Genomic DNA, 21,108 nt, shown 5'->3' with positions numbered 1-21,108 from the left:
TAAAGCATCTGCCTGCCAATGCAGGAGACACAGGAGACATGGGTTTGATACCTACTCCAGTTATTCTTGCCTGGGAAATCCCATGGAGGGCTGCAGTCCACGGGGTCACGAAGAGTTGGACACGACCGAGGGAGCGAGCACGCACACTCAACCTAGTGCAATGTTCATGTCACCTGTACTCCTTTCCTTACTGTGAACGACAACAACAAAATATTGTTTCTCCCGTCTCTTCCATTTGTTAAACTTTGTATTGTAGAAATTTTCAAACTTCCAAATAAGTAGAATACTCCTATGGACCCCAATAGACTCATCAGTCTGTTTCACTTAATCTTGTGAACATAAGGACAACACAAAAATAGCTCCCTGCCCTTTCTAATTGGAGGATAAGTACTTTACAATATTGAGATGGTTTTTGCCATGCATCAACATGAATCGGTCCTAGGCATACATGTGTCCCCGCCATGCTGAACTCCCCTCCCACCTCCCTCCTCACCCCCTGACCTTCCTGATTATTGCAGCTGAATTTTAAAATTCTTTTCAAGTCAACGCAGCCCTTTCATTCCTCCGTTTCAATTTAGCCGGGTGTTGCAGGTTGGACAGTCTTTTTCTCTTCTTCCTTTCTTCTCTAGGTTGCGTGTTACAGGTCAGCCCGGTGGTTGAAACACCTACTTTCTCTGAGGTGACGGAAGAGGACTGCAAATGTGACTTTGATGACTTCGTTATCGTAGGTGAGATTTGGAAACTCGTGGGCCGTGACGGAGGCACCCTCCCCCACACGCCTGATGACACGCATCACGCACGATACATGACGATGTCATTCAGGGAAAGCCCTCCCCAAATCAGACCGTGTCCCTGGTATTAAAAAAAATACGATGTCTTGATATTAATCCCTCATCTCACGTAGATTTGAATGCAAAAGCAGATACCATTAGGGTCTGATATCTGTTTGGTCCCCTCCTTTATATTTTGGTGAAATTTCAGATAAGCATATATAAAATCCCATCTGTGGCCTCATAATAGCTGTTGTCTCACGACAGAAACGCAAAAGAACCTGAAGGATGGAGATCTTGAATAACTGGTCCTTTCTGAGATGTAGGCAGCTAGTTTTGTGTTAGGAGAAGGCAATGGCACCCCACTCCAGTACTCTTGCCTGGAAAATCCCATGGATGGAGGAGCCTGGTAGGCTGCAGTCCATGGGGTCGCTGGGAGTCAGACAGGACTGAGCGATTTCACTTTCGCTTTTCACTTTCATGCATTGGAGAAGGAAATGGCAACCTGCTTCAGTGTTCTTGCCTGGAGAATCCCAGGGACCCAGGGACGGGGGAGCCTGGTGGGCTGCCGTCTACAGGGTCACACAGAGTCGGACACGACTGAAGCGACTTAGCAGCAGCAGTTTTGTGTTCGTATCAAATTGACTGTGGTTAAGAGAAACAGACTAAAAGCCCTCCATTACCTTTTCTTTGATTTTCCCACAGAACTTGGAGATTTCAGCAATACCACAGAGCCCTGTGGATGTTCCTCCGACACCTCTAAGAGGTATCTCTCCCTCCCACTTTCATTAGCACACAGACCCCTGGGCCATCACACCAGGCCTCTGACATCTTGGGCCAAATTCAGTCAGTTCCAATGACAGGGATCACTGTTTAGAAATGAAACAATCACCACGAAAGTTCCTACAGTGTTTTTAGAGTGTTTGAAAGACTTTTGTACACATTCTCATTTAATCCTCATGGGTGGGATGGGCAGGGGTTTTTAAACCCAATTTTATGGGTGTAGAAACTGAGGTTCAGATGAGATGTACATCCAGACACCATGCTGTTAAATAGCAGCGGGGGAACTTGAACTTGCTTCCCAGTTCGTTCAGTGGAGAAGAATCCACTTGCCAATGCAGGAGACATGGGTTCGATCCCTGGGTGGGGAAGATCCCCTGGAGAAGGAATGACAACCCACTCCAGTATTCTTGCCTAGGAAATCCCATGGACTGAGGAGCCTGCTGGGCTGCAGTCCATGGGGGCACAAAAGAGAGGGCTTGAACCCAGGTCTTCTGACTTTAAACCTGGTCCTCTTCTCACCACCCCTCCCCACCTTGGTACCCTCAATAAACACAAGCTGCTCTGTGGAACGTGGAAGGATTGAGTTAAGTAAGATAACCACTGGGGTGTGGTTGACACACACATGGTCTGCTCTGTGTCATCTCCTCTGCTTTTTTCAAGGGGGGAGGGGAAATAGTTAAAAACCCGCAGCAAAAGACCCTTAACACACTTCTTATGAAAATAATTTTCCATGTTTGCATCTCTTACATTGCAGTGTCATTCATGAGCCAAACTTCAATTCTGCTGAGCTAATAGCCAAAGAGTTATACCGCGTATTCAGGAAATGCTGGATGCTGGCAGAAGTTCATTATCAGCTGACAGGCTCTCTCGATGCAGCTGGCTCCATAGTAAGTCTCAACAGAATTTGATCTTCAGTTCTTAAATTCTCATTTTGCCTGCTCTCCACATCAGAGGTTTCTGTGTTTCCTTGTATGGCTGCTGGGCGTTAGGGGAGACTCGAAAGGAAGGACGAATCTGATGTTTATTGGGCATTTGTAATGCACCAGGGCCTGTGCTCAGCAATTCATGTCTTAATCCTCACATATCTCCTGTGAGGTAGATGCTATTGTTAATTTAATTTAATTTATTTACTCATTCATTTATGGCTGTGCTGGGTCTTCGTTGCTAGGCACAGGTTTTTCTCTAGTTGTGGTGAGCCGGGGCTAGTGCAAGGGCCTCTCATTGCAGTGGCTTCCCTTGTTGCAGCACATGGGCTCAGTAGTTACAGCTCACAGGCTTAGTTGCCCTGCGGCATGTGGAATCTTCCCGGACCAGGGATCAAACGCATGTGCCATGCATTGCCAGGTGGATTCTTAACCACTAGACCACCATGGAAGCCCGTTATTTTAAGTTTAAGGTGTTAGTTGCAGACCCTCAGTGGGGCTGGTCAGTGGTAAAGCAGGAGTTGAGCTCCCAGGCTGCCTCATTTGAAAGTCCAGGCTGGTCCCCTTGTGGAGTGCTCTGCCCTCCAAACAGGCAGCTCAGTGCGGGCAGAGGATGGGGTGGCAGAGGCTGTCATCGGGTAGGAGAGAAAGCACACTGGAAGTGCAAGGGAGGCGGTATTCCACGTCATCAGGGGAACCTGGAAAGGCTGAATGGAGATCTCAGGACTTGAGCCAGGTATCAGGCCAGGCAGAACTGTAGCAGGTCAGGTAGGGGTGTATGAAGGGCACTCTTGGCAAAGGAGCAGCTGGAGTAGAAGTGACTGGGAGGTGCCCGGTGCTTCTGGGTTTTGGTTCTTTTGGCTGCGTCATCTTAGTTCCCTGACCAGGGATCGAACCCACGCCCCCTGCGGTAGAAGCACAGAGTCTTCACCACTGGACCACCGGGGAAGTCCCCGTGGTGTTTGTTGAGCAGAGTCATTTAATGTAGTTGGAGAACATGTTTGTGGGTAGTGGGGTATGTTTGGGGGATCGTTCATCTTAATCTTCCTGGGAAATAAGGTTCAAAAGCGGCCAAACTGTGGAGGATGTGGATGGTAATCAGAGAAGTCTTGATTTTAGATGCTAAGAGATAAGTTTCATGGTCAGAGGTGGGGTCTGCACGTGTACAAGCTGGGCAGTGTCTGCAGAGAACAATTCCTGGAGAAGGAGATTCAGATCCACAGTGTCTGTCAGCTCTTGACTAGGCAGGGTGAGGCTTCGGCTTCTGCAAGGCAGGAAGGCATTCCAGTTCACACTGACCTACTTACAGTAATTCGCAGTCTGGAAACAAAAGAACTAACTAAAAATACCGAGCAGAGTGATCTCAGCTGGGTGGCGTCTGAAGCAGTTCTCCTGCAGAGGGTTTTAGACACAGAGACGGCTCTGGCCAGGTTCTGTTATTCACTTAAAGGCAGTTTTTATTTTTGAAGGTAAAGGTTAATGTTGGGAATACATCTGAACATTCTTTTTATTTCAGTTCCTGAAATGTGCTTGTTTAAGTTGCTCCTGAATCCTTTTCTGGGTTATTTATGCAGGTTATAAATGAAGAGCGGGTTCAGAAAGACTTTGAATCCAGCACAGATGTTGTCCAGGAAATTAAACTGAAGTCGAGGATCAGAGGGACTGGAGACTGGGCGCCCCCTAGGTTTCAAATCATATTTGATATTCATCCACCACTCAAGTAAGTCTAGGTTGCTGCTTGGACCACCAGTCCAGTTAAAACAAAAGTTGTGATGGGTTCCTTCTGTCTCTTCATAGAGATGGGTGAAGGCAAAAAATAAAACACCAAGGGACAAAGGAAAATTTGTTTTAGGAAAAAGAAACTTGGGCACATTTTTCTGAGTTAGCTTTCTTGGCACCCCATATATAGTGGGCTTTTGGTCTCTGTAAGTTTTGACACGTTGAGAAGTTAACTATGAACATTACATAACAATTGAAAAGTAAACAGGCTCATATTAAGTGGCTAATGGTGAACCTTAAAAATATCATACAGTAATTTTAAGACTAGACCACTCTATTTTCCAGGGCAATGTGAAATAAAGTCAGTGAATTCATTTTTTTAAAGGAAAATTTCATCTTGAGGAGAGCTCTTACAGTTAAAAAACGTGACAGAATGCAAATGAAAACATCTCTGTTCTCTAAGAAGTAACAAAATTCTAAAAGACAAAGAAATAAGATGGTGCAAAAAGGATATAGATATAGATATAGATATATAAATATATACAATAATTTAAAGTAGTGCTGTGCTGAGTTGCTCAGTCATGTCTGACTCTTTGTGACCCCATGGACTGTAGCCTGCCAGGCTCCTCTGTCCATGGAATTTTCCAGGCAAGAATACTGGAGTGGGTTGCCATTTCCTCCTCCAGGGGATCTTCCTGACCCAGGGATGGAACCTGCATCTCCTGCATTGGCAGGTGGGTTCTTTACCACTGAGTCACCTGGGAATCCCATAATTTAAAGTAGTAGTTTAATTTGTTTATTCTGAGAGTATATGACATTGTAGACAAAAGGATATTTTAACCAAATGCATTCTTTTTCATTCCTCTTGGTTGGTATTTAATACAGTGTACAAACTGCAGAGTTATGAAGGGGCTGGCAGTGGTCATTGCCTGTGCCCCACAGAGGTGCCTTATATCCTTTTTTCCTCTTGGGAGAGTATGAGGAAGTTCTCTGGGGCTGCTTAGGGAGAAGAGTTCCCTCTCCAAGCCTTGGGCAGGGTCACTTCCCTTGACGTGGATTGTCTTTCCTCTGGGATTTTTCTGGGTTCTCTCTAAAGCACACATTTTTTACCACGCACACATATTTTTACCATGCATTTTTACCTTGGCCATTTTTCCTGACCTTAAACTGTATTAAAGTGTTACAACTTTCTCCATATTGCCAAATCCCATATGGAATTGTAACACTAACAGTTGAATAGCAAACACTTCAATATTCTATCTTTCACCAAAAATCTTTGACAGCATTGTCTTACAATACCTCATATTCATCTAAATGTCCCTGGATCCATTTGTAAACTTCCCAAGTAAGTTTGGGGATGGTGTCTTATCCCCCTGAACCTCCTCCCATGTATTATATGCTTCTAGTTCTCTCAGGAGAGAGAACTCTGTGATGCCCCATGAGAAGTCTCTAAAGACTCTTTGGTGGAATGGTTATTTGTGATACTGACATCTGCTTTGGTGGTAGCAAGAGCTTTTAAAAGACCCAGAGATTTCAACTGGAAAGCTCTGTTCTTGGGAAAGAAAAATTTTATTTCTTTCCCAAATGAAAAAATGATAAAATTAAGCCCTGAAGCTAAGAAGAACATCCTCATGTCAATTTCTTTTCCAATCAGTGAAAAATGCTCTGTTGGCCTTTTTTGAAATATAACTGTTATCATTTTCTGTCCTCAGGAGGGATCTCGTGGTAATAGCCCAAAATTTTTTCTGTGCTGGCTGTGGAACTCCAATAGAACCTAGTAAGTATGGATATTGGGTTGCTTACTTATTAGGCAATGATATTTTTACCTTAAAGCATAAATATTGGTATATTCATTTCTCTCAAGTGCATGCAAGACAATATATAGCAACAAATCTTTTGTTCAACAGTGATTTGATTAATAAGCATATGAATGAAATGTACAAAATTTCATAGCCATACTCTTACATTTTTAAATATCATAAGTAAAAAAGGCCCCCAAATAACCAATTTTAGATTTCCTATTTATCTCTCTATACATCCAAAGAAAGTTGAGCAGTTTGCATCATTATTTTTTTAATGTTTTTTAATTGTCTTGAAAGTCACATAATATAAAACATACTCTTGTTGTTGTTCAGTCACTAAGTCCTGTCCAGCTCTTAGCGACTCCATGGACTGCATTAATGCAATCTTCCCTGTCCTTCACTATCATCCTGAGTTTGCTCAGATTCATGTCCATTGAGTCAGTGATGCTTTCTAACCATCTCATCTGCCACCCTTTTCTCCTTTTACCTTCAATGTTTCCCAGCATCAGGGTCTTTTCCAATGAGTCAGCTCTTCACATCAGGTAGCCAAAGTATTGGAGCTTCAGCATCAGTCCTTCCAGTGAATAGTCAGGGTCGATCTCCTTGCTGTCTAAGGGACTCTCAAGAGTCTTCTACAACACCACAATTCGAAGGCATCAATTCTTCAGCTCTCAGCCTTCTTTATGGTCCAACTCTCACATCCATACATCACTAGTCCATCCACATTAGTCATGTATGGATAAAACATACTATTTTAACCATATTCCACTGTATAGTTAAGTGGCACTAAGTATATTCACACTGTTGTGCAACTCTCACCATCATTCATCTCTCAAACTTTTTACCTTCCTAAACTGAAACTCTGTCCCCATTACACACTGTCCCCATTCCCTCTGCCCACCTCCTATCCCCCAGACCCTGGCATCTACCAATGTACTTTCTGACTCTATGAATTTGACTTTTCTTGGTACCTCACGTAAGTGCAATCAAATAGTATTTGTCTGCACCTAATGTATATTGTAAGCTGAAGCTGAAACTCCAATACTTTGGCCATCTGATGCAAAGAACTGACTCATTGGAAAAGACCCTGATGCTGGGAAAGATTGAAGGCAGGAGGAGAAAGGGACAACAGAGGATGAGATGGTTGGATGGCATCACCAACTCAATGGACATGAGTTTGAGCCAGCTGTAGGAGTTGGGAGTTGGTGAAGCACAGGGAAGCCTGGCATGCTGCAGTCCATGGGGTCACAAAGAGTTGGACACAACTGAACTGAATGTATACTGGAATATGTATTTAAGGTTCACTTAATGTATGTCCTACAAATAGACTGTACCTTCTTTTTTGGGGGTTGGAGATTGGGATTGATGTATGTATACAACTATGAATGAAGTACATGACTAGTGAGAACCTAGTGTATAGCACAGAAAGGGGGGACATGCGTTGTTTTTATGAGAGGTGTCCACGATGAGAAGTTGTTATAGTCATTTCATAACACTGCCCTCTCTTTGCTGAAGAGGCCACTGTGACCTTCACTGTGACTGCCCATTACTTTCCGACTCTCATCTCCCAGCTCTTGCCCCATCGGGCGTTGAGCTCAAGCCACATGGCCTCCCTGCTGGTTCTTGAAGGTGACAGGCTCACTCCTGTGAGCATCTGTGCTTTTCTCTCCCTGGAATGCCCTCCCCTGGTCACGCCCCTCCCCCCCTACCTCCCCCAACCAGGCCCAGTTCCCTTCCTTCCTTCCCATCTGCACTCTCAGGTCTTCCTTGGCTGCCCTATTGAAACTCCACCTCATCACCCTCTTGGCCACAAACACACACATACACTTGATATTCCCCTTCCTTTTTGTTTTTATTCAAGTCCTTATCTCCCTAAAATACTCTTATTGATTTTTCTTACTATTATCTGTCTCTCACTAGATTCCAAGTTCCATGAGGACAGATACATGGTTTGTTTTATTTTAATTGACTGTTATTAAAGTATACTTGCTTTACAATCTTGTGTTACTTTCTGCTGTACAGCACAGTGAATCCGTTATATGTTTATATATATCCCCTCTTTTTTGAATTTCCTTCCCATTTAGGTCACCACAGAGCACTGAATAGAGTTCTCTGGGCTATACAATAGGTTCTCATTAGTTACCTATTATATACATATTATCAATATGTGGTCTGTGTTATCCGTTGCTTTATCTCCTGCTCCTACAAGTATGCCTGGCACACAGTTGGGACTTGAAAGATATTTGTTAAATGATTGGATGGCTTACCTAGGACCTAACCAGACTCCTCTGAGAAAGTTTGAGGGAGTGGCCTGAGGGCCTAGAAAATCAGGTTTCACCCAATCAGAAAGGCGAGTTGCCCACTTGAGAGTGGGAATCACTTATTTTGCTGTGAGAGCATCCATAGGTCTGACCTGTGAAAGCCTAGGAAGAGAAGATTTGCTGGAAAGGGTTCCCTTGGCCTTTGATAGGCGTTCTGGGATGGAGTAAGACTTTGAGCATCTCCACCTCAAGAAATAAAAACAAGAAGCATAAGTCCATCTGAACTTCCTTCTACCATGCCTGCCATGGTAGAATGATAGTGCCTGCCATGCATCACAGTTGGAAGTGATTTTCTTTCAATGACTCATCTTCCCAGCTGAAGTCTAATGGGGACCATATCTCTCTGGTTAACCACTGTATCCTGGTGCCTCAGTAAATACTGAATGTATGAGTTTGAAACTGTGAAGATGTGTGACTATGATTCCACCAACTTTTAAAGTACCTCCCAGAGTTTGTTCAGATGTGAAGATGTAGGTGTGCAATGTTGATTGGAATGTGGTCCTTCCCTCTTGGAGCTTGCTGACAGGATGTCATCAGCCAAGTAAACAACTCGGTGATACTTTCAATGAAAGAGAAAGTCAAGAATGCTATGGTTTTTATAGCCAGGGAACTTAATCCAGGCTTATTGGCTTGGGAGTGAAAAGTTGCCTAAGGAAGTGATTGTCCCCAAAGGAGTGTGTGTGTGTGTGTGTGTGTGTGTGGAAGTGATTGTCCCCAAAGGAGTGTGTGTGTGTGTGTGTGTGTAGGGGATGGGGGTCACCATATATGTTTTTCAGATCTTTACTGGTTATGTTTTCTCTTCCCATGTATTTCCATCCTTTGTGCATTTTTCTGTTTTTTTTTTTTTTTTTTTTCCTCATGGATTTATCCAGGAACTCTTTTAGGGTACTACTTTCCAATAGCATACATAGAGTGCGTTATCATTTACAAAGCATTTTTCATACCTGTGGTATCACAGAATCCAATTCTGGGCTGTTTTGGTGGCTTCAGGACAATTAGTCTGAAGAGATTCGGGCTTGTCAGAGTCTTCCTGCCAAGTAGGAGGTTGGGTCTGCACGCCCACCAAATCCCCAGACCTTGAATCTCATGTTCTGTTGGCCCCGTGTCAGTTTAAAGGCCCATATTCCAAATCCAGGAGTGCTGGGGGGAGGGTTCTGTTTTCCAACACCCATTCCACAAAAGTGAAGCTCATGACCCTCCGTGACTCAGGGCCTCCAGTGTCTGCTGTTCTCCCCAGCATGGCTTCAGCAGCATGAGGACAGCCATCTTGAGTCTTGACCTTGCGCCGGCGTTGGAGGCGAGGGCGGGGCGCGGGTGGGTTTCCGGCCTCAGGTGACCTGGTGCTCATCGTCCTTTGCACCCCGGCAGAGTTCGTGAAGCGGCTCCGGTACTGCGAATACCTGGGGAAGTACTTCTGCGACTGCTGCCACTCCTACTCGGAGTCCTGCATTCCCGCCCGGATCCTCAGGATGTGGGACTTCCGGAAGTACTACGTCAGCAACTTCTCCAAACGCCTGCTGGACCACATATGGCACGAGCCCATCTTCAACCTGCTGCACGTCAGCCACGGCCTGTACACCAAGGCCAAGGAACTGGACAGAGTGAGGGTGAGCAGCCACCTTTCCTGGGGGAGGGAGTCCAGCGGCCGAAAGGGCCCTGCGGCAGTAAGTGGACGTCTCCCCCGGCTCCGGCGATCCAGACAGACCCTTGAAGGGGTGGACTTACCATACAGCAGCTGGAGCTTATGCTTCAGAGACCTTCTCCTGCTTTGGCTCTTTTCAAAGCCCCTACCCAAATCTTACCTTTATGCCTAGTTTTGTTTGTACCTAGCTTTTGAATTTTATTATCTTTTAAATGGGGCTTCCCTGCTAGCTCAGTCAGTAATGAATCTGCCTGCATTCCTGGAGACCAGGTTAGATCCCTGGGTCGAGAAGATCCCTTGGAGAAGGAAATGTCAACCCCACTCCAGGATTCTTTCCTGGAAAATCCCAGGGACAGAGGAGCCTAGTGGGCTACAGTCCATGGGGATGCAAGAATCGAACACAACTTAGCGACTCAACCACCACCATCTTTTAAAGAAAAATTGTATGTGTTTAAGGGGTACTACCTGATGACTTGATGTATATATATACACAGTGAAATGATTGATAGTCAAGCTAATTAAGACATCCATCCCCTCACAGGGTTACCTGTGTATGTGATGAGAACACCTGAAACTTACTCTCCTAACAAATTTCCAGTTTTTAATACAGTCTCGTGAATTATAGTCATCATGCTGTACATGAGATCTCTAGACTTATCCTTGTTGTTTAGTTGCTAAGTCATGTCCAACTCCTTCGCGACCCCATGGTCTTATCCTAGGTAACTGTAACTCTGTGTCCTGGACCAATTATCTCCCCATTTCCCCACCTTCTCAGTCCAGGATCCACCCTTATAGTCTGTGCTTTTATGTCCTTGACTTTTTTAGATTCCCTGTATAAATGAGATCAGGCAGTTTTTGTCTTTTTGTGTCTGACTTCACTCACTTGGCATTATGTCCTCCAGGTACATCCATGGTGTCTCCAATCACAGAATCTCCTTCTTTTGTACATAGTTTGGTGTTTTTTAAAAAGAAGGCCCCCAACATTGTGTAAGCTTTAGAGTCCCCAAGACCTGGGTCCTTCTTGGACCCTCTGTAGATCTCTGGACTCAGTCATGGGCCCCTTTATAGACTGTGCATTATATGCTTTATATATATGCACAGTCAGTATGCTTTATAGACTGTGCATTTCAAAGGCTTATTGTCTAGAGTTGTAGCATTTCAAGGTTAGAACTAACATTTAATTTTGACTTACGCATGTCCAGTGTTACTAATCATATTACACTTCCCCCCCTCCCCCCGTTTGGTTTCTCACATTAGGAAATCCAGGAGCAGCTGTTTCATATCAAGAAGCTGTTGAAGACCTGCAGGTTTGCTGAAAGGTACTGCTGCGGGCTGGGCTGGGCTGGGCTATGAATGGGAGGTCTGATAACCTCCACACTCTGTGGTCCGTCTCCACCAGTGCAGAGTGACCGTCTCATGCCTCTCCTTGGCGATGTAGACACTCTTGAACGTTGCTAAACGTTCTTACTCACTACCAGGGAATTTAACACATTAAGAAGAATGGACCAGTATAAGCATAAAACAACCCTAGCCAGTGGACTTTTATTATTATTTTGGGGAAAAAAAAATGAAAGTGAAAGTCATTCAGTTGTATCCAACTTTCGTGACCCCATGGACTGTAGCCCACTAGGCTCCTTTGTCCATGGAATTCTCCAGGCCAGCATACTGGAGTGGTAGCCTTTCCATTCTGCAGGGGATTTAAGTTGTGATAAAATACACATAACATAAATTTTTAAGTGTACAGTTAAGCGGTTAGGTACATTCATGTTGGCAGGCAACCACCATCACCATCCATCCACAGAGCTCTTTTCATTTTGTAAAACTGAAACTCTTTACCCACAGTAGTTCTCCACCCTCTGTTCCAGCCTGTGGGAACCACCATTCTCTGTTCTGTCTCTATGATTTTGACTATTCTAAGTACCTCATATGAGTGGAATCACAGTGTTTATTGTTTTGTGCCTGGGGTTTCAAGTAGCATCATGTCTTCAAGCTTCACTCACACTGTGGCCCATGTCAGGATTTCCTTTGAAAGGCGGAGTGATGTTGAGTAATCATACATTGTCTGTATAGTCCATCTTTTGTTGATTGATCCATCTATCTTGGGTTGCATTCTTTTGGTTTTTGTGACCAGTGCTGCTGTGTTCATGGGTGTACCACTGCCTTTTAAAACACTGTGATAAAGAGGCATGTCAACTTTTATTGGCTGTATAATATTTTTCTGTACTGTGATGTGGTATTCATTTAAGAATTGTCCTGTTACTGAACACCTAATACATTTTAAATATCTTTTGTTATCCAAAAAAAAAAAAAAAAAATCACACCCAAACACTAAGCTTCAGCTGAATCTCTGACCACGTCCATAGGTATGTCCTGAGGATGAGCTTTTGGAGGCCATGGCCATAAAGGCACAGGCATGAATTCATTCAGCAGAGATATTGTTAAGAGGAGGGAAAGTAGCTTACTCAAGGAGTTTGGATTATTTGTTTTAATAGCTGAGATCATAGTGTTAGTCTCTCAGTTGTGTCCAACTCTTTGTGTCCCCATGGTGCGTCCATGGGAGTCTCGAGGCAAGAATACTGGAATGGTTGCCATTCCCTTCTCCAGGGGATCTTTCTAACTCTGAGATTGAATCAGGGTCTCCTGCATTGCAGGTAGATTCTTTAGCATCTGAGCTACCAGTTGGGATTACAGGTTTTCAAAAAAATTTTGTTCTCTTTTAAAGCTGCTTTCTGTTTCTGATCTTTATTTAATGATGCACTACTTCTGAATTACATTTCTTGGGGAGGAGCTTGTCCTTTATAATCATATGGCCTTGAGCTCTACCACCTGGCTTTGGGGTGAAAAATTAGTTTCTTCTCAGGGCCTCAGTTTTCTCTGTAACATGTAACAACATCCACAGTTCTTACCATCTGCAAAAATGTCTTGAATATCCACTCTGTGCTTCAGATGAAAAAGCCACAGGACACGTGTTCAGAGGAAGTCTGGAGAGGAAGTCAGCACAGAGAGATCTTTGCCAAAGATTTGCCTGTCACTGGTGCACGTGCTCCTGAGGGCATGGGGGAGGGGCAGCACATATTTTTTAAGGGACAAGGTGGGGAGGCAGGCACACAAGGCTTCCTAGGGACAAAGCCAGAGCTTGAAGAGCAAGTCAGAGGAAAAATGAGGGTTCAGGGGCCCTCCGGCCGAGGAAATAGTGTGAGCCAGGACCACCCGTAGCTGGGCAGAGAATTAAACTCTGGGCAGAGGGTTCAGCAGCAGTATCCCTAGAGCATCAAGTTCAGTGTAGGCTTGGGAATGCAGTGCATGGTGATGCTGCTAACTGACATAGGGGGTTCAGAAAGAGACCGGAGGGCTCGGAGGAGATTACAAACAGTTCTGAATGCCCTCGGGGCATCCAAGTGCCTTTAAGCAGCCCGCCCTTGTGGTTGTTGCTTAGTTGTGTCCGATTCCTTGTGGGACTGCAGCCCACCAGGCTCCTCTGTCCATGAGATTTCCCAGGCAGGAATACTCGAGTGGGTTGCCATTTCCTTCTCCAGGGGATCTTCCCAACTCAGTTGGATGCTTGTGTCTTAATATCAGTGCTGGACCTGAGGTTTGGGAGTCATAGCATCAATAACTCTTCCTGAGATATCCATCAGTCACACTGATGGACTTGAAACTGAGCTGGAGTTGAAGAAAGTGGTCATTATTATCTCAGTACGTGTTGTCAAGACTCAAAAACCAAATTTTAAGTTTTCTTTCACTCAGAGTGTACATGGGCAGCTGTCAGGGACACTTTTCTCATTCAGCTTTTTGAAATCATTATTTACGGAATTTTAACTTTCTGGCTTCCAAGCAAAACTTGCAAAATGTAAAGTAGGGAGTTAACTTGTTCCTACGGCTATTTTTTTTTTTTAAGTTGAGTTGAAAAATTTCAGTTTTGAGAGCCAGGAAAAAACAAACCCTTCTCCCCAGTCCCTGGTTCCTGCCCCGACCTGTGTGGGTGGGTTTCTGATTTCCTCTGGTTTTCTCTCCGGAAGCACATTAAAGGAGTTTGAGCAGCTGCCAGGACACTTGACGGAGGCGCTCCACTTGTTCTCCCTGGAGGACATGGTCAAGGTCAAGAAAGGGCTGCTGGCGCCCTTGCTCAAGGACATTCTGAAAGCTTCCCTCGAGCACGTGGCCAGCTGTGAGGTGAGATCTGCTTGCCCCAGCGGGTGTGTCCCTGAGCTGTCCTTTCTGCGGCTGATCCTGGGTGGGCTGTTTTGCACTTAGCTGCTTTACCCTCACAAACTGAGGAAAGTGCCAGCAACACTTTTCATTGCCGTAGTTTAGTCACTAAGTCGTATCCAACTCTTTGCGACCTCATGGACTGTAGCCCACCAGGCTCCTCTGTCCATGTAATTTTCCAGGCAAAAATACTAGAATGGGTTGCCATTTCCTTCTCCAGGGGATCTTCCTAGTCCATGGATTGAACCCACGTCTCCTGCATTAGCAGGTGGGTTCTTTACCACTGAGCCCCCAGGGAAGCCCCTGCACTCCTTACAGATGAGTGAAATGAGGTTCAGAGCTGTTCAGTACCAGACCAAGAGTGTCCTGCTGGTATGCAAGCCTGGGCCAAGCGACTGGTTGTCTGAGCACCCAGCCCGGTGCGTGGCCTCCCTCCATTCTCGTCTGCTCTGGTGTGCCAAGTGCAGCCGCATAGACTCAGGATCCAGTGGGACAGGAGCTCTGTGTCTTCACGGACTGATGAATTGCAGGGGAGCTCCCAGAAATAAAATGAAATCATTTAAGAACACATGTTTAAAATCATGATCTTTCTCTGGTGCCTCAAACTACCCTGATGCAGTTGTCCAGACAAAACGGACGCACATTTATTGCTCTGACCCATCCACTGTGGCAGGAGATAGTATTCTGTTCCTTCTAGAGGCTGGAGTCACAGACACTTAAAAAATGATGTTTTTGAAACTGTATCATTAGAACTCTTGCATAGTGAGAGGAGTTTACCATCTTGGCTTATAGAATACCAAACTGAAATTTTTCTTTCATTTGACATAGACAGGTTTTTTAATTGTTACTTGTATCCATGACATTCAGTGGCCTTCTGCAAATATGATCTGTTGCTTAGGCCTATCTTTTGTCCTGTGCAGAATGTTTCATTTTGACTTCTATGAAAATTGCAATTCACAGATTTATATAAACCTTTTAAATGCAGAAACGTGTTACTTCCACAACCAATTTAGGGGATTTTAGAATAAGAAATTTTAATACCTGGGGTGGAGGACTGTGGAAATCTGGTGTTTATAGAGTTCTGTGAAAGTGGAACTCAGTTTCTCCATTAGGAGAAATGTTAGCCATGAAGACTAACTTTTGACTCCTATTCTTACAGCTATGTCAAGGAAAGGGCTTCATTTGTGAATTTTGCCGGAGTACAGCTGTCATTTTCCCATTTCAGACTGCAACGTGTAGAAGATGTTCAGGTATCTTAATACCATAATACTGTACACTTAATAGCAGTATAATAACATAAGCGCAAAGTTTGTTAACTTAAGCTTGAAACTGAAAGTCGCTCAGTCGTGTCCAATTCTTTGGGACCCCATCAAACTCAGGTCTCCTGCATTGCAGGCGGAGTCTTTACCAACTGAGCTATCAAGCTTAATAACAGCTTAATAACTAAAGCATAGTGTGATTTCCTTAAGGTATAATGATGCTAGTGTGTGCTTCTCTGTTGAATTGGAGCTGGTAAAGTTTTGGATGCACAGGGAAGAGGTGTGAGTGGGGCAGGGATAAAGGATGATGTCTCAGGGAACAGAGTTCAGAGGTAGGAGGTGGCCCTGCTTGACCTGTCCCCCACTTCTTCTACATCAGGGCAAGTTACAGCTGCACCTGTTTTGTAATTGAACAGTCAACCCCAAGTTCACTGCAGGGGTCCCCAACCTCTGGGATCTAATGCCTGATGATCTGAGGTGGAGCTGACCTAATAATAATAGAAATAAAATGCACAAAAAATGTAATGTACTTGAATCATCCCAAAACCATCCCCCACCCTGACCCATGGAAAAATTATCTTCCACAAAACTGGTCCCTGGTGCCAAAAGTTTGCAAACCGCTGCCCTGGGGTTTGTTCTCAGGCTCCACACCCACGAGGGTATGAAGGCAGCAGGACTGGGCCAAGGAAGAAGTTGAAAATGGTATGGTTGTCATGAAGGCTCAGTGCATCTCTCAGGGAACTCTAGAGCTGGGGTGGATTTTCACCATTTTCCCAAATTAAGGACAGAGAGCCAGCCAGGCCTTTAAACCTCATATTGACCAGTCACTGGATATGGTCTGGGACCAGCAAGGGGGCATAACCTTGATAGAGGCAGCTCTCTTTAGTTAGGGTCATTTCTAGAGAAGGGATGTCACCTCCTGAGCCATGAGCCACCAGCTCGCCCGGCACCCATGGTGGATGGTCTTTGAGCGGATCTGGGAGGCACTGCAGTCCACTACCCAGGCTCTTTGGGCCGGTTTCACTGGTCCTCATGGCCTTGTTGTTGTTTTTGTTTAGTTGCTAAGTTGTATCTGAGTCTTTGTGACCTCATGGACTGTAGCCTACCTCTGTCTATGGGATTCCCCAAACAAGAATATAGAGCAGGTTGCCATTTCCTTCTTCAGGGTATCTTCCCGACCCAGGGATGGAACCCGTGTCTCTTGCAAGTGGATTGCAAGTGGATTCTTTACCACTGACCTACCAGGGAGGCCCATCCTCATAATCTACTGGAGACAAATCCTCTTGTCTTCAAGGGACCTCTTGGCTTTAGGTCCTCTTTCCCCAGGCTGGGGATGAGTGTCTGTTACATATTCGAGAAACCAGCTACCCATTTGCTGACGGCTCTCCTCCTTGCTTGCAGCGTGCAGAGCTTGCTTTCACAAGCAGTGCTTCCAGTCCTCCAAGTGCCCCCGGTGTGCGAGGATCACAGCGAGGAGAAGACTTCTGGAAAGTCTACCCTCCGCAGCAACATGATGTACTTGACTGTATCGAGAAAGACCATGCAACATGCCTTACGATCACATCGCTTGTGTCTCCTGTTGATAACATTGTTTGACTATTGTCTATTACTCCTGTTGATAACATTGTTTGACTATTGTCTATTAAGAAAAAAGATGACCAATATTCTCTTTATTATATATATTTAATATTTTTGGAAACTTCGGATCTTTGTTATTAAGAGTAGAGTTGTTACTGGTGCCAAAGAATGCTCAAACTACCGCACAATTGCACTCATCTCACATGCTAGTGAAGTAATGCTCAGAATTCTCCAAGCCAGGCTTCAGCAATATGTAAATCATGGACCATGAATGTTTCAAGCATGGACCAGATGTTTAAGCTGGTTTTAGAAAAGGCAGAGGAACCAGAGATCAAATTGCCAACATCTGTTGGATTGTTGAAAAAGCAAGAGAGTTCCAGAAAAACATCTATTTCTGCTTTATTGACTATGCCAAAGCCTTGGACTGTGTGGATCACAATAAACTGTGGAAAATTCTGAAAGAGATGGGAATCCCAGACCTCCTGACCTGCCTCCTGAGAAATCTGTATGCAGGTCAGGAAGCAACAGTTAGAACTGGACATGGAACAACAGACTGGGTCCAAATAGAAAAAGGAGTAAGTACGTCAAGGCTGTATATTGTCACCCTGCTTATTTAACTTATATGCAGAGTACATCATGAGAAACGCTGGGCTGGATGAAGTGCAAGCTGGAATCAAGATTGACGGGAGAAATATCATAACCTCAGATATGCAGATGACACCATCCTTATGGCAGAAAGTGAAGAACTAAAGAGCCTCTTGATGAAAGTGAAAGTGGAGAGTGAAAAGTTGGCTTAAAGCTCAACATTCAGAAAACGAAGATCATGGCATCTGGTCCCATCACTTCATGGCAAATAGATGGGGAAACAGTGGCTGACTTTATTTTTCTGGGCTCCAAAATCACTGCAGATGGTGATTGCAGCCATGAAATTAAAAGATGCTTACTCCTTGGAAGGAAAGTTATGACCAACCTGGACAGCATATTGAAAAGCAGAGACGTTACTGTGTCAACAAAGGTCTGTCTAGTCAAGACAGACTATGCCAAAGCCAAAGCCAAAAAGACTATGGCTTTTCCAGTGGTCATGTATGGATGTGAGAGTTGGACTATAAAGAAAGCTGAGCGCTGAAGAATTGATGCTTTTGAACTGTGGTGTTGGAGAAGACTCTTGAGAGTCCCTTGGACTGCAAGGAGATCCAACCAGTCCATCCTAAAGGAAATCAGTCCTGAATATTCATTGGAAGGACTGATACTGAAGCTGAAACTCCAATTACTTTGGCTGCCTGATGCGAAGAGCTGACTCATTTGAAAAGACCCTGATGCTGGGAAAGATTGAGGGCAGGAGAAGGGGATGACAGAGGATAAGATGGTTGGATGGCATCACCGACTCAATGGACATGGGTTTGGGTGGACTCCAGGAGTTGGTAATGGACAGGGAGGCCTGCTGTGCTGTGGTTCATGGGGTTGCAAAGAGTCGAACACAACTGAGCGACTGAACTGACCTGAACTGTTACTGGTGATTTTGTTTACAAATGTTCGATGTTTTTGCTGCTACTGGTGTTTTTTTTAAGGGTTTTTTGATACTTCTTAAATTGTATTTAAATGGTTGTATTTAGCTAATGGTGGAGCCTGTTTTTTATGAATTATAACTGACAAGGTGAATTACTCAGTTCCTATTCCTATAAAGCTTGTTTTGTGAAAGGAATTGTTACTTTCAATGAACAAAAACTGAAAACAAAAATCTGTATTCTCTGGCTTTGTTTCTGGCCTAAATTCAATTTTGTAACTGTATCATAGAGACTTTACTTCTTCCAGGGTTTGTGTCCGGGGTATGCTTTACTTTTGCAGTTACATGTATGTATGGATGAGTTTTGAGTTTCTTCAACAGAGCATGGAGGTGCTATTTGAAGTACTTGCCTCTAGATGGCGCCCTTCAAAGGGCACAAATCAAACCTCCTGTCAACTCTATTCCACAAAGTCAGGGGATGTGTGAGTGACTAGAACTTTATCCCTGCCTTTCAGAACTTCGTCTTGCAGATATAAAATTGAACATAAAGTAGTTGAAAACGTAAATAAGCTATTTATGTCTTCAAATACAGGGGAAATGCTGTTAATGAACAATGTGATGTGTAGTAACAATGAACAATGTGTAGTAATAACTACAATCACAGACATTCCATTAACAAGGTTCGGTGAATCACTGAACCTTTATGAATCCCTTTTTCCTATTATTTCTTTTTTTTTTAGTTTTATTTTATTTTTAAACTTTACAATATTGTATTAGTTTTGCCAAATATCGAAATGAATCCACCACAGGTATACCTGTGTTCCCCATCCTGAACCCTCCTCCCTCCTCCCTCCCCATACCCTCCCTCTGGGTCGTCCCAGTGCACCAGCCCCAAGCATCCAGTATCGTGCATCAAACCTGGACTGGCGACTCGTTTCATACATGATATTACACATGTTTCTATGCCATTCTCCCAAATCTCCCACCCTCTCCCTCTCCCACAGAGTCCATAAGACTGATCTATACATCAGTGTCTCTTTTGCTGTCTCGTACTCCTATTATTTCTTATGTTTGCATGCTTTCTTGAAACATGTGAGCTTGTTTTTTCTTCCACGTCCTATATACTTTATCCTGCTTGAGAAAGAGCCCTGGGGCTGGGTCCCTTCTCAGCACATCTTTAGTCTGGAATGTGGTGTCATATCCCCGAGATTCCCATGCCCTGAGGAAACCTGCTCGGAATGAGCCTGTCAAACATCATGGCCGGCAGTAAAGTGGGACAGGCGGTTCCCCCCCCCACCGCCCCCCCGAGTCCTGTGTGTGTGTTTCATTCAGTGGGTTAATGTTGTTGTTTAGTCACTAAGTCATGTCTGACTCTTTGTGACCCCATGGACTGTAGCCCACCAGCCTCTGCTGTCCATGGGATTCTCCAGGCAAGAATACTGGCATGGGTTGCCATTTCCTCCTCTAGAGGAGCTTCTTGACCCAGGGATGGAAGCCCCATCTCCTGCATTGGCAGGTAGATTCCTTACTGCAAAGCCACCGGGGTAGTCCTGGGGTGAAATTGAATCCATGCAAGAAATGAGTGTCTCCTGTGAAATGGGTATTCTCTCATTCTGTCCATGTTTTCTTGTCTCAGGTACCTCTGCCAAAACAGGGCCCCTTTTCATTATTTAAGCTGGGTCTTTTTTAAATAGAAATTTAGGCACATAGATGGACAGGGAAGCCTGACGTGCTGCAGTCCATGGGGTTGCAGAGTCAGACACGACTGAGCAACTGAACTGAGGATAAGTGAGATGAGATTTAAGACAATGTTTTATTCCTTTAAAATATTTATTTATTTATTTATTTGGCTGCACTGGGTCTTAACTGCGGCATGTGGGATCTAGTTCCCTGAGCAGGGATGGAACCCAGGCACCCTGCATTGGGAGCGAGGCGTCTTAGCCACTGGACCACCAGGCAAGTTCTGATAATCTTTTAGTCTTACCCATAGCTTACATTCCCTCTTAGGAACTCAGAGTCCGAGGGACATGTTGATATTCCTGAGAACAGCTCCACAAGGTTCCTGTCATTATCTCCTCTTTGCAGGTGAGCACACTGGGACTTAGAGAAGAGAAATAACTTCCCTAGGTTCCCACAGGTAGCGTATTCTGCCTGCCTCCAAAGACTGTCACAGCCTCCACTTCTTTCGTGGTCTCTTTTGGAAATGATAACAAAGACACCTTTAACTTGTAAGAGCTGGTCACCCCCAAGTTGGTGGCATCGTGCCGAGGGCATTCTCGCATCCTTCCCTTGTGTTTATTTGCGGGAGTTGCTGTGGCTCACGCGTTGCATGAAGGGCTCTGTGTTCAGGCTGCCATGTCTGTGAGGCACTGGTGAGTGTGTGGGTCTGTGTGAGTATGTATTCGTGCTTGCGCACGGGTGTGTGACACATCTTTTGTTGAGGAAGAGTGCACAGGAGCTACCCAGGAAGTGATACTTGTGAATTTTTGTTTTGAGGAAGAATGCAGCCATTGGAATAGCCAGTGTACACATCTGACTGGACTGTGGTTCCTCCCAGCCATGGTAATAGAGGCTCTGTCTCACTCAGGTGCCTGCTGG

General features: G+C 44.6%; 1 protein-coding gene across 6 annotated transcripts in view; it reads left to right on the top strand.

The window, feature by feature from the left end:
• Positions 1 to 18,744, top strand: part of RUBCNL (rubicon like autophagy enhancer) — a 40,673-nt gene extending 21,929 nt beyond the window's left edge. For 4 of the 6 annotated variants that reach the window (XM_059892037.1, XM_059892038.1, XM_059892036.1 and 1 more), the window contains 10 exons: positions 630 to 728; positions 1,476 to 1,536; positions 2,308 to 2,440; positions 4,051 to 4,196; positions 5,908 to 5,972; positions 9,687 to 9,925; positions 11,218 to 11,279; positions 13,980 to 14,133; positions 15,329 to 15,419; positions 16,830 to 17,037. In XM_059892037.1, coding sequence (XP_059748020.1) covers positions 630 to 728; positions 1,476 to 1,536; positions 2,308 to 2,440; positions 4,051 to 4,196; positions 5,908 to 5,972; positions 9,687 to 9,925; positions 11,218 to 11,279; positions 13,980 to 14,133; positions 15,329 to 15,419; positions 16,830 to 16,942 — 1,163 coding nt within the window. In that variant the 3' untranslated portion in view covers positions 16,943 to 17,037. 6 annotated transcript variants of the gene reach the window in all.
• Positions 18,745 to 21,108: the final 2,364 nt, after the last annotated feature.

The sequence above is a fragment of the Bos taurus genome, chromosome 12, assembly GCF_002263795.3.
Source record: "Bos taurus isolate L1 Dominette 01449 registration number 42190680 breed Hereford chromosome 12, ARS-UCD2.0, whole genome shotgun sequence".
Classification (NCBI taxonomy): domain Eukaryota; kingdom Metazoa; phylum Chordata; class Mammalia; order Artiodactyla; family Bovidae; genus Bos; species Bos taurus.
Note: the sequence above shows the minus strand (reverse complement) of the source record. Positions and strands in the feature narration are given on the sequence as shown.